General features: G+C 37.2%; 1 protein-coding gene across 1 annotated transcript in view; it reads right to left on the bottom strand.

Moving 5' to 3' along the window:
• The window catches only part of LOC141906265 (dmX-like protein 2), a 344,303-nt gene that overhangs the window by 22,540 nt on the left and 307,066 nt on the right, over positions 1-14,697 (bottom strand). Inside the window, exons 43-44 of the mRNA XM_074795507.1 lie at positions 8,295-8,372; positions 5,478-5,622 (exon numbers count right to left, since the gene is read on the bottom strand). Of these exons, the coding sequence (XP_074651608.1) occupies positions 5,478-5,622; positions 8,295-8,372 (223 nt within the window). The remainder of the gene's footprint in view (positions 1-5,477; positions 5,623-8,294; positions 8,373-14,697) is intronic.

Genomic DNA, 14,697 nt, shown 5'->3' with positions numbered 1-14,697 from the left:
ATCTCCATCAAATTAACAAAACCAAGGATCATTTGCCTGCAGACCCCTAGGTATGATAGGGAATCTAGCGGTAATTTTTACTGCATTTGTTTCGAAATAGATGTGAACTGTACAGAAATGTTCATACAAGTCCTTGGTAATGTTATTCCATGAAACTGAAATCTTGACTAGAATGTTATCCCATATAGTGTCACAATCTCAATTTTGAAAGCTGATGGATGGAGGTGTGGGCCAGATATCCTGCTGAACTGCATGAAGAACACCAAGATTGAATATATAGAAACATGTAAAAATAGTTTTATTTGCTAACTTAACAACTGATCTTGTTTGCCGATTTTTTTCAACACAGGAAATGAATGTACACGTTATGTATAAGACATAATATTAATTAGACACCTAATCAAATTGTACCGAATGTGTGTTAAACCATGTTTCAAAAACTGTTTTAGTTCGAATGATACTGTTTGCAATTGGTAATAATTACAATGCATAGGTTTAGGTATCTTAATACTGAAACAATCTGTGTTTTCACCGAGGTCGCATAAAAAGTTTACATCGGTTGAATCTATCTTTTCAATGGCAAGAATCTCGTAGTTTTTTGTTTCTTTGGTGCTCTCAGAGTCTGAAAAACAAAACAAAATCAATCAACAAATATTTCATATTGTATTTGGTAGATATGAAAATGCAAAACTAGAGTTTTGTCTTAATTTTTTAAGATTAAGTGGGGATGATTTGAGGAACTTTCTTCAAAGAAATTGCGGAAGTGGTTAACTAATGAAATGAATACCTTAACCGTTAGTACCTCTGGTCCACACATTTTCAATATTAGCTGCAATCTAAGCTATGAAAGTGTCCAAAATAATTGCTTGAAAAGCCCGTTGACTGGAGTTGACACTTAGTACATAGTTTTCATGATAGATGGCGTCACGTATGTGTGGACATGAATGTATTTTTTTTTAAACCTGGCTCTATAACCTGTTCTTCTTTGAAATATGAAAACTTTTTTCTAAATTTTTTTTCAAACTGATACTAAATTTGTGGGGGTTCGTGCCTGATAAACCTAGGCATTTTTACAAAATTCGGCTTTAAACAAATTGCTTGTAAATAATATTGTAAATAGAGTTGTTAAGTGTGGCTCCTTTAAGAACTCAGTTGCATCATCTGTCTCAACTTGGTGCTCCATTTTCATTGTTATGTTTCAATTGTATTTTTTGTAAGCATTTCATTTGTTTGTGACTGCTTTTCTTTCTCCTTGCTTATGTTCATTGACAATCTTTGTATGTACAGATTTTATGAATAAATTAAATTGAATTGCCGTGGCTGAGTGTAGCGAGGCCATTAGGTTCAAATCCCTGCTGAGGGCGGATGTCTTAACAACAAGCGAGATAGGCAGTGTATACTGCTGTATAGTGTAGGCCTACTTCACTGCTATGCTGTGTTGTGTGCACTGTGCTGTCACTCTTAGGCTATGACTGTATTGTAAAGCCGAGGAGGATCGAGCACATACTACGTAGGCCTCATTTCAACCCAGTCGATCGAATTGTTATTCACAAGAGACGAAACCGACTTGCATATCAAGAAATTAAGGAACGTATTATACAACGACTGGCTTCGCAACCGCTTAAATTGACCTATAACTAAGAAATATGGATCCTCCGGGTTTAATTCCCGGCGAATTAAGTGCTGCTTCTCATCTTAATTTACGATCTCATAAGTTTTCCCGATAAAGCAGTGCAAGCGTGTGATGTTTTGAGACATGCGAGATACACAATTCACAAAATAAATTGAACAATACTTACTACGGAAACTTGATTCTTGGAAAACGGCGCACGTGTACGTGTACTGCTCCGACTACTCCACTTCCTGTCCAGCTAGAACAGTCCCGCAAATATTTATTTTTTTCAATAAAATGAAAAACAAACACCACCAATTTATGCCGACTGAAAACATATATATTCTTTTTTAATAAATATTCATATCTCCATCAAACATCATCTGTATAATTTGTTTTTATTGCGGTATCCCATAACAACAGCATAGCATTAACTCTTCGACCACGACGTACAACCAAAATGGGCCAAAATCGCATGTTTTTTAGAAATTTCTCAGCAATTACTGCATAGAATTCCAGGAGAAACAAATCTCAATCCTTTAAAATTCATGACTAAAATAATGTGCAAGTTACAGCACCAAGCTTTCAGTCACTCCCGAGAAATTATCTACGTTTTAACAAACTGCCTTACACGATTCCAACAGGACGTCGTGTTACCACGACGTCCTAAAAAACTTTTTTCGTATATGTTTGATAACATTTTGGTCAAAGTAATCTTCTTAATTAGAATTCGCTGATTTTGTAGATGTTTTTTGATAAGAATTCCTCCAGTAATAATTGAGTTGAACATAAAATCTGTATTTTCAATTTATTCAATTTTTGTCTGATTTTGATGAAATTTTCACACATTGTTACTGATATAGGGTTAAGACGATATATAAGTTTTCAGTTTGATACAACTTTCAGGTCAAAAGTTTTCTAACCCCCCCGCACTAGAGAGCTGCAACTGTTTTGTTTATATAGGTTTATGAATACATGTCACTGTGCTCTCTGTGGTGAGGTGAATAACTCCTCCCAGCTTGTCATACAAAGATTTGAAAATTTGAAGAATGCACTAAGTAAATTGCTAATTTATGCATGAAGGAGGGCTTAAACTAAATTTTAAGCCATAGATATGACTATATTACATGTTTACACATATCCCTGACCAAAAGGAGGGTCCAAATAAGTTAACGGGCAGAGATATTAGGGAAATTCCAGTTTCAACGCTGGAGATCTTGACTGCTCTATGGGTTCAGAGATACTGCCATGTCTGACAGATGATGGGCCTTTGATACTTGAAGTCGGCCTTTAAGTGAACAACATTCATTTTGCAACCATTATCAGTAAGACTATGTACTTCAGGTATTTCTAGATATGAAGACTCTGAATCATGTAATTCAAAATCAGTATCAATAATGCTGTTAAGGTGATAATCAGGGTCCGAGTTAATTTCATCAAACCGTTGTTTCGGCAGAAAACTAGCAATTGTGTATACAATAGGCTGAATGGAACTGAATAACCCACTTAACCCTTTCAGTGCTGACTAATCAATACCCTATAGTGCTGGAGATAATTTGAAAATTTAAAAAAATTTCACCCTTGTGTGTTGAATAATGGGAATACCACCATAGTGCGTCTATACCGCGGCGCGGTGTATTGTTAGTTACTAGTATTTCACTATGTTTGACAGGTGCTGCCATCTTTCAATAGAGATAAAAACTAATTACTAATTACATCAATACACCGCAGTGCGCAGTACTAGCAAAATACATCACTGATTCATACACCGCACTGCGGTGTAGACGCACTGAAAGGGTTAAACAAAAATTAAATAATAATGAAATAACAAGAAGAATGATCCAGTATTCAAAGTTTTACAGAAAGATTTACATTGTAATGATGTAACAAGTTTTAAATTGTTAAGATGGTATAGGCTATGTGACGATAATATTCATTTTCTGTTAATATATCCTTACATGAAAAGACAAGCCCATTTTAGCTGCCCCAAAGATCACACTACATGGAAAGGATTGTAGGCATTGTGATGAAAAGAAATCTAAGATGGATGGCAACCCTGGCGGCCATTCTTGACCTCAATTTTCAAAGGGGTAGACATTTCAATTTTCAAAGGGGTAGACATTTCAACTACCAAAATTCTTACACCCAGGAAGAAAGACACTCTAAATATTTGGATGGATATATGAAAGCTGTGGGTACTGGAGTGTGTAATGGGTAGTGTAGTGTGATCTGTGTGCATTTGTGGCAGCACACAGATCACATTGTTCAATGGGGTTTGGTCCAGGACTCGCGAGATTTTCAACAACACGGAAGTAACGTGATATAAATGATGACTTGAATTGCATGACTACCTACCACCCCTCATTATTGTTTGAAAACTAAACGTTCGGCACTGACTAAAAATTAGTAATAACATTTTAGAAATGGCCAGAATTTTAACTTAGGTTCTATCTCATTTTTATTTTACAATTGCGATTGGTATAATTTTTTTTTAAACGGCCGTTAATGCTTCATGTTTCGTCTGCAATTCACTGCAAATAGTTACGCAACCACGCACATTTCAGTGTTTTTGGCAGCTGTACACTCAATTGGCAACGTTCGTCACTAGCTTCACTGCAGAATTATCATTAATTAACATCGCCATATCACACATACATCATCAACTTATATTGTGCCTTAAAACCCTAACAGCCGAAATAATTGAAATGCACACATGATTTCTCTCATTGAAAATTGAGAGTGGCCATGTTTGTGTTTGCTGCTTCGCGTAAATCCCGCGCGGTGGCGCCACTGCGCGGAGTGGGGCCGATACGTCTAGTATCATGAAAGTGCATCAAGAATTGCAGGCCGTTTCGTGCTAGAGAAGCAAGTGCAGATCACTAGGCCTAGGCTATGAGTCCTGCACAAAGTAGAATGCCAGAACTGTGCTAGCTGAATTAAGAGAGCAGAAGTTACTGAAGATGAACAGGCAATTAATTTCTGAAAATTACCCAAATTTCCACTGCCCCCTTCCCAATGGGATATCGACAAATTCAAGTTCTGGAATTACTCGTTTGATGGCACTAGTCTGAACCGGAAATTTGAAACCTAAATCCGTCATGTTTTAGTTCATTTGCACTAAAGATCTCTCGCTTCAAGTTTTTAATGAGCGTTTTTTACTTACTATTTATTGTCATGATTAATCCTTCAATTATGATATCCTACCGTTAGGTTGGATACGATAAAACCTTACTGCAAATGCTAGAAATCACTATAAATGTCCTAAAATAATCAAAAAAGTCGGTTCGAGCTCTGGTACTTTTCACATTTTCATTATGGATCTACGATTGTAGTCCTTTTAAAATTTTATTTCTTAATATTATTCATATTCATCAGCCAGCAATAAATTCTCCTTAGAGCCTTGAACTCAAAAACAAAGTGATGACATCCGGCACCTGTCTTTACTTCCGTTAGCTGCTTGAGCGTCATCGCTAAATTTGTGATTCTTGGTAATTGTTTTTACATTTCTAGCGATCTTTTAGCTTTTGAAGTGAGGTTTTATCGAATCCAACACATTGTCAGGATATCAGACTTAAATGATTACGCGTGACGATGTATAATAAGTAAAATATCGCTAACTAAAAATTTGGAAGCACAAGATTTTTATTGCAATGAACTAGAACATGGTGGATTTAGGTTCCAATTTCCGGTTCTGACTAGCGCCGTCAAACGATTGTAATTCCAGAACTTGAATTTGTTGATATCCCGTATTGAATTAATTCTAGTGAACCAATTCTTTGTCAATTTTCTGCCATCGATAAACAATTAGCATGTGCCATTAGAACCTACCACAGCTTCCAAAAAAACAATTCATCTGTGAGCCTACCTTGAATAAGCGAACTTCTTTTTGGTACCAATGTATCCCACAATGCAACATTCCTATTATCATTGGATTGACCAGCTGTTGCAAGGAGACTAGATGATCCAACGAATGCAAAATCATTCATAGTTTTGCTATGGCATTTTAAACTCTGAAAAAGTTTTTATAAAAATACAAGTGATATCAAACTATGAGCATTTTCACCAGACCCAAATGGCCCTTCTTGATTGTGCACTTCTAGAACACAGAATATTTTTCTGGTTACTAGATTTCTGCTTTCACAGACAGAAGTGTTGGCCACTTAAAGTTATTGATTATGAATAGTGCACTTCCAGTGTAAAGTACACTCAGACGTTTCAGACACTCAGACACTTTCAATGTACATGTCTTGTATCACTTCTTTGTTTTCTAAGATTACCATATGAAAATCAAGGGATATCTGCAAACATTATACACGATACACTTCATATCACAGTTGAATGTAACTGTTATAAAAGTATTTGTAGCTTTTTACTAGTTATTAATATGTATTATGCATGAATATTAATGATTTATTGACATTTTGCAGATAAAACTCACAAGGATACTGAAAAAGATGATGTATGGAATGGTCAGGTATTGCACATTATTTGCTAAATCTTTCTACATTGATATTATCACTTACAAAATACCGGTAAGAGTCAAATTTTCCATTATCATTTTAAGTCAATCAATATCTGTCTGATGGCAATAATGATCAGAGCATTGGACTTATAATTTTCATTCCTGAAGCATTTGTTTCTGTGGTGGGAATTGAACAGGTCTATCACTTTCAAAGACTTTGTAATTGGACTGATAACAACTTAAATGAAAATCGATTAATAACTTTATTTTATTCAAATAATAATTGCCTATGGGCTAAGAGGTTTTACCACAGCCTTGAAGTGCAGAGGTGAGATGAGTTGAAGTTCAAGATACCAGTAAACGATAGAGGGATGTAGAGAGAATCCCACAATGATAAGGAAAAAGTCCAAAAATGTAACTTTGAGTAATTTATTCGACGTTTCGCTTATATCCTAATACTCATCTTCAGGAATAATTATTCAATACGGATATAGTGTTCTATCAATCGTGATAGATGTACTTTGTATTTTACGAGTAGATTCGTTGAGGGTTAAAAGAGTGAACCGTAGCAGCTACAGCGTGATGCGAATCCAAGGGCACAGCTGCGATACTGAGCCGGTCTTTTTGCTGATAATCCGCAGTAAAGCCAGACCGGTTCCATCGCGCATATCAAGACAGCCGCAGCCATGATCAGAGCACACACGTTGCCCATACGAAGATGGGGTCGCTACAGTCAAGCCGTGTCGATAGGCTTCATTGCTGGACCAACCCTATATTGAAACTACCAACTTTAAAGAAAATCGCACATAATTTGAAATAAAGTATCTCTCTCATTACATATGTATTTTCATTGAGAGATTAAATACCTATTATGGTAATTATGCTAATGGACCTGTAGTGACTGCAGTGGCTATAATTAACTGACTAACATTTTTTTCCTATAGTATGCTTTGGACAAAATTGAAGTAAATTCATGACAGCAATATAGACTAGAGGACCTAAGGTCCTGTGCTCACGAGGTACAGTTTTTTATAATATCGATGAAAACATATTACATTGTTCATTCTACTAATCTTTAAATTATGCAGATCTGTTTGCTTTACCAACTGCCCTTTGCACTACGGTTAGACTTTGAAAAAAGCTCTCCTTAAAGCTTGTAGTACGCATTTTAGAAATAACAACCTTAGAACTCCTACCTTGGCTACCGATAAACAACCTATCATTGTACCGTATGTACCTTTCCTCGAGGATTCTAAAGTTTCTCTTCGTCACTAAATAAACAACTTATCTTTAAATACAATAATATACTAAGTAACATATTGATTAATAACAAACCGAACTTCGTTTGCGACAAAGTATATATAGGAGAAACAGGTCGGAACCTTAATCAACGCATAAAAGAGCATAAGTTAGATGTAAAAAACTTTAAACCTGAAAGCAGAGTTGCTAGTCATGTATTTCAGACTTCACACAATTTTGATTTCGCTAATGCTGAATTAATTTACCCTTGCAGCGATAAAACTAAAAGACATATTTTGGAATCTGCATTAATAATTGAAAATTCGAACAACGTTGTAAACCTTAACAATGGTTATTCACCCCATAATAAACTTATATCTAAATTCCTCTGTAAACTGGTTAAACTCAACACTTGATTCCCCTTTGATTATTTGTTATTTGTTCTCTCATCTATTTTAGTCTCTCAACTTGTATTCACCATTGTTTAAATTTAAGTGCCCACTAGTTTGTCTTTTTACTACTGATTTCAAGTTCTAATTTATATTTATACTCACTATTGTTGTTTATAATTACCCCTTAGTTTGCTTCCCTTTAATCTATTTTAGCGTGTAACTTTTTCTACATAAATTTTCCTTTAGTTTGTATCATCTCTGATTACTTGAATTAGTCTCTTTGTCTCTGGATTGTATATATATCTCATAATTTTTGTAGTATCTCATTATTCCTGAAGATGACTATTAGGATATAGTTGAAACGTTGAAATATACTACTATCTCGAAGTTTCATTTTCGGATTTTTTCGTTATAATTGTGGGATTCTCTCTACAAATGCATGGATTATTACCATATCACAGTCATTCATGCCCATGGCACTGACTTGATCAGAAAAATAGTAGCTCGATGTTTTAGCTGATATATTCTTGTCATGTGAACCCTTAATGCCAAAATTAACTCAACTTGTATATGTGGCAGTAATACATACCATGAATGGTTTGTTCATATTCACGCCAAGCCCAACTTGCCATAAACACACAAATCCTTCGCTATCAGCAACACCAAACTAAAAGAAAATGACTGCCAATTATTGGCCTTTGATCAATTAGCCTTTTGTGTACGAAAATGGAGATGATGCTTTGAGTAAAGCAAAGTTACTTTTGCAGAAAAGGACAACTTCGAGGAAAAAGCTATGTCTCTGAAGAAAAGCGATGTCTCTTCGCGTACATCGCTTTTCAAATGCGACGTCTATTCATGAACATCACCTTTAGAAACAACATCACTTTTTTAATGTGAACACCAATTGAATGTCACTAAGTCGCTTTACAGGTTTTCTGGTTAAAGCGTCGGCAATACGGTGGCCACAATTATATCTATAAGAATGATATTAGACAACGTATGTACAAAGTTTAACAAATTGGACAACATACAGCCTCTTTGACTATTTCCCGCTGGTGGCCGTTTAATTGCATGGACTTTTTTGATAAGTTTCAGCCCCAAATGTTGTCCCAATTGTGTACCATTAAGTTTAAGATCAAGACCCCCAAGAGGCACTAGGGCAAGCCGTCACATTCACTTTTACATGAAGCAATTGTCGGTTATATTATTCAAAATACACTCCTCGCTCAATATAATTTATATTCTACAATCAGGTTTTTATAAGTAGCACTGATGGCACGTGGGTCATATCTAAGATCAATCTTTTCCCTTTGTCTTATTGATTTGAATGCGCAATAAAGCCAGATTGGAATTAAATGGTTAAATCTAATTGGATTTGAATAGGGCTATGCCGATGTCATTCTCATAGAAGTTGAGAGTCTTTACCACTGTTTGCATTATTAAATCATTGGGATCTGTTGTTTCTAAATTACCGGATTAGTGCTCATTGTTTGTATTATATCCACGTGTTGAATGTATAGTGTATAGATTGAATACCGTGCGCCTGTAGTCTAGTATTAGACTGCTGTGTATCGATTATTGGCACGCTAAAGTTTAAAACGGTTTCGAAAGTGTGGCCGGTGTATAAGTCGACCTGCGTTTTTTGGACAAGATTTTTTGTCTCAAAAACTCGACTTATACACCGGAAAATACGGTAGGTAAAATGTCAGTAAGTACACTTACCATAACCACAGTCTGCTCACAGCACAACTGCTAAGAATTGACCCATGACATGCCAATTTAGGAAATTGGCTATGATGTGATACAAGCTTCATTTCCATGATCCAAGGCGGGTGTTTTGAAGCTGTTCACAGACTGAACCTTTTTCTGCCGAATTACTAAGTCGCTCCCAGTTCCAGATTAGTTTGCATAACAATAGACACTTTACTGCACTTTAGACAGGCACAGTACAGAAGTTTTAAGTAGCTTATATTGGTTCCCAAAACTTGCCAATTCTTTTTAACCGTTGACATGACCTTTCTGTGACATTTGACCCCAAATTTGACTTCGCAACCCGAAAAATTGAAAAAATCATAGATACTACAAGATTTTCAGAATTCACAACTTTTTTTTAAATATTAACTTGTACAACTATAAAATACAATACAGTTATTATACATCTCAGCAAAAATTTTGTTATTTTTGTTTTTCATGGGGATTTTACACACTTATTTTTCCACAACCTGTGTATGGAATCTATCGAAGCAGTCGACACTACACATTGCCACCTCACACTGCTTGCAGTAGTACTATGTTTGGATTCGTTTTACAGTCCTGTCACTACACACAGCACAATCAGGCCCTTTGCTTTCATGTATACCCACAAAATGCCTACCAGTTAGCCTATCAGGTATAGTGTGAGCACTAGATTTCCCTGGCCTCTTGCAAGTAGTGGTATCACACCATTGAGTAGCCCATCAATTACCGATTCAATAAAATCTTGGTGCTCCATTTGCGATGCAAGTGGATGTATTGAATTGTAAGCAATAGAGGTATTAACACGTTCGCTGCCACCTACCGGTTTAAGGTCCGGTCGCCATTGCCAACACTAATTTTTGACATTATGCAATTTATATGCTGCCAGCACTATTTGTTCATTGATAAATCAATACACTGATCTATTTTAGTATAAAAAAACCAATGACGAGATAACTTGTCACTGGCACTGGTGAAGAGATTCACAATTTTTTCTTGTCCCCATCGCCAGTGAAAAGTGTGAAAAATCAAATAAAAATCTAAAAGAATAAAAGTTTTAACCAGAAAGAAACATTCCATGATGAGTTTCGGTATTGACTTAGAACTTGAAAAGTGAATGGAAATAACTGCGTTGATGCGGTGCATGTTTAATCCATACTATCAAGGTAAAACATCAGCTAATATACATGGCCACTGGATACAGTCTGCTCTCGGCACAATCGCCAAGAACCCATGGCATGCAGTCCATTGGGTGCATGCTTCACATCCATGATTCAACATGAGTGTCTTGAAGCTGTTTACAGACTGAACCTTAAGGTCAACTGCTAGCTGTACCCTGCGGGCCTATAGCTAGTCTCACGATTGACCAAGTGGAACAGGAAAACAATATTCACCAGCGGAAAAACGACAGTTACGCAAGTTTAATTATGGACATTTTGGACTTGAAAATTTTGATCCCATGAGGCAATGACATAAAACAACTAAAACTTGAACATTAACTACTCGGGACAAACAAAATCAGAAGATGCTATATAAGTTTTTCAAATTTCAGGGAAGTAGATATTAAACCAGGACGGCCAGTTACGGTTGAAATCAAGTTCAGCAACTGAGTGATTGTGGCTTTCAATAGTTTCATTCATGATAGCTTTTAATAGTAAAGCAATTTAGGCCCAAGCTTAAAACGTTTTTGAATGTGACACCATGTCTTCGCATGACCATTCGACAATTAAAATGTGGGTCTGTTGTGGGTCTTGCGTTATCTATTACTACACGTAATTGATACATAAATGGTAAACGGTTAACACTTTATTGCTGACAATGCAATCGACTCGCGTTGTGCACTAAGTATCAAAAATATCAAAATCATCAGTGTTGCAAACTAAATACAAGATAGCCGGGCTCCAACGATTGTTAACGTAAGGACATAACTAGGGGTCCAGGGACACCATGCCCACTTGGGAAGTGGTTTCAAATGCTCAACAATCTAACAATTTCAATATTCAACGCCCCCTGGTGACCATTTACAAAAACCAACGACCTTGAAACTCACCAAAATCATAGAACATGTCAGCAGCTACAATTTTGTAATTGATTGTGATAATTGATGTCCTTGAAACTCGCAACAATCATAGATGATGTCATGAGCTACAACTTTCCAATTGATTGTGGTTACCAGATATGCATTGGTACGAATATAATAAAGAAATGCGAAGATATCGTATTATTCAACGCCCCCTGGTGGCCATATACGAAATCCAATTACCTTGAAACTCACCACAATCATAGAACACGTTATGAGCCACAACTTTCTAATTGATTGTGGTAGCAAAATACGCTTAGGTATCAGTAAAATGTGGAAAAACTTTTTCCCACTAATGAATGAGTACTGGTGACACAAAGATGGCCACCAATTGCGTCATAATTGGCTGATGAAAAATACCTGTCTCAGGTATAAAACATCCCTTTCCAAAGAATACCCATCACAAATTGCAATGAGAAATGGCAAACCAGTAGGAAGCTACAGGACTCAGAATTCGGGCCAAAATTAACATTTTTGGGCGCTAAAAAGGTCATAGGACGGCCATCTTGAGTCCGACCGACCCAATTTTTGTTATGTTGATGGGCCCTGGGGGGATTCACATATATCCGAAAGATCAAGGTAATTGATCAAAGCGTCTTCAAAATTTCCCTCAAAAAGTTCAAAAATGTGTAAAAAGTGCTGATTTTGGCGAACAACAATGGCTGCTAGTCGGCCATCTTGATTCTGACAGGGCCAGTTTTTGGGCTGAAGATGTGTCTAGGGTAGATACATGTGTAACCTAAATATCAAGACGTTACCTTGAAGCGTCTTCAAAACTTCCCAAAATAACTGGATTCCGTCTAGGGACGGACGGACGACGGACGAAAAGTGAACGCAATAGCCCGCTGGGACTAAAGTCCCAAGTGGGCTAAAAATGACGGGTTCAATTGATGACACTTAATGCCATCTTTAATTACTTAAGATTAGTTCTCAGCGTTGATCAAAGCACAGATCTTGGGCGTGTGATGTTATAACTGCGGAAAATAGTGGATGCACGCTACCTGCCGTGGTGCGCTGATAATATTTCGGTGTTTAAATGATGTTTTTTTCAAACAAAATAAACTCTTTTCATCAAAATGCCTCGTTTGTTTTGTGGAATATGTAGTTAAACTTTGACTTTGTCATCAATATTTCTTGCGACTGTGATTGAAGCTCCTGTACTCAGTAAATTCGAGTGTTATATTTGGGGCGGAAATCTCAGCTGGCCAATTAATATCGAATACCGCGCGCAAGGCGTTAGACTAGATCAGCGCGGGCGTGTTGTACGAGCGTATCATATCTCCACGTACAAGCATGTTCTGTGTTACACACACACAGCGAGTGAATTGAGCGCGGCTTGAACTACTGAGTAATGTTGATTATTTTATAACCAAATTAAGAGCACTTATAAACATCAGAATCAAATAATAACCAAGCTGCACCATCACCAAGTACAGAATATATGTGCAAATTTACAGAAAAATCAGTCCACACAAACAGCTTAAATCGTGTCATAAAGAAACATCCACAGACAGACGGACGTACGGACGGACATGACGACGATGTCGCCTAAACACGAAACCCATCAAAAATGATATGGACTTGAGTTACCCCCATAAATAATATCTTAGTCTCTCCATACTGCCAGACAATTGTAAGTTGGTTTGTCGCCTTTGCCAGGTCATTCATAACGCTATAAAATGACATTGAATCGATGACGATATATCCTGGCAAACTGCGGTGCACCCACCATGACGATTTATCTCGTCAGCGGCAGCGAACGTGTTAACCACAGCAGTCAAGCAGATTCTCATGTACCATTTTTAGAGAGGCGGTTGTGATCATAGAACGATAGGAGTTGATCGTCTCGATCAACCCCACCCATGTACGCACCGTAATCGCAGATCAGTCCAGGTTTCCGTACCTCCCTGTGGGCTGGTCTTTATCTCTAATTGAATATTTTTCACATTGTTTCCATGGATAGAGGTAATTGCATTTACTTTTTTTACATCCATCCATGTCACAGCTGACATGCCACCATCAGCATTCAAAAGAGGATCGGGTCGAGCAAGGTTTGCCGTTGGCATAGCAGATGGAAGACCAATCCTATTGGGCTTCACAGTTCCACACAGGCCTGTGTCATTTTGCTTCAATTTAATCATTATTGATGGTGACATTTAAAGAAATCATCTGCATATATACATGATGATCCATGTTATAATAAGGGGCTGTAAGCCTTTCTACAACTTTATTCCACAACCCTGGACCTGCCTCGTCACCAGATTTGCCAGTATATGTATACCAGTCCAGGCAATACCCATTAGCATCGCATAAGCACCAACGCTTTACACCAAATTTGTTTTTATGGCATATACTGCCTAAAATATAATCTCCCCTTGAATTTGCCCATACTTTAATCAACGGCCAGGTCAGGGTTGTAGTATTAAGTGCTTTATACCAAGGAACACAAATATCTAATATCTTTATATATCTATCTAATATATTTCACTTAGTACAATGGATCATATCCCGGCTGACCGTTTGGTATCCTTTCTGCGTCATGTCTGAAGTGAAGAAAGGATGAAATCAACTGGAATTTATTCCTACTCATGAAATATGACATATTGGGTTTAGCAGTTAGCCAAAAACCACAAAAATAGTCTTCAATTCTGGGTTTATGGCATATCTCCATAGCTAATGTCATCGCCATATAGATATGTCATTCACATCAATGTTCTCCCAATGATGGTACCTGGAAGATGCTGGTAGTTCAATAGGAGAGTCCAGAAACTGTTCTGCATACCGATTAGTTTCAGTAACTAAGGGATCAAAGGCTCCATTTGGAAACAAATTGTTGAAATAATCAATGGGCGTCCAATCGATTGCAGCAGCGATTTTCATTCCATTCGGTGGTTGACGGTCATAATTTGGGCACCATTTATTGGGCACCTTTCTGTGTTTGCCCAACAGCCCCATCTCTGCTACAGGCGTAGCTCCTCACCCACCTCCTCCACGACCACGGCTTTGAGAATGGCTTCTTCTGCCACGTGAAGGTACAGTAGCAGCAAGTGTACCTCAGCCTCTGGAGACTGACCTCGGATGACCACGACCCCTCAGAATCTGATCTCGAGCTCTTCCTGCAGCAGGCCTATTATTATTTCTATCATTGTCACTCACACAGGGATGATAATCAGGACTA

Source organism: Tubulanus polymorphus, chromosome 5 (genome assembly GCF_964204645.1).
Source record: "Tubulanus polymorphus chromosome 5, tnTubPoly1.2, whole genome shotgun sequence".
Taxonomy (NCBI): Eukaryota; Metazoa; Nemertea; class Palaeonemertea; order Tubulaniformes; family Tubulanidae; genus Tubulanus; species Tubulanus polymorphus.
This window is presented reverse-complemented; position numbering and strand designations above follow the sequence as displayed.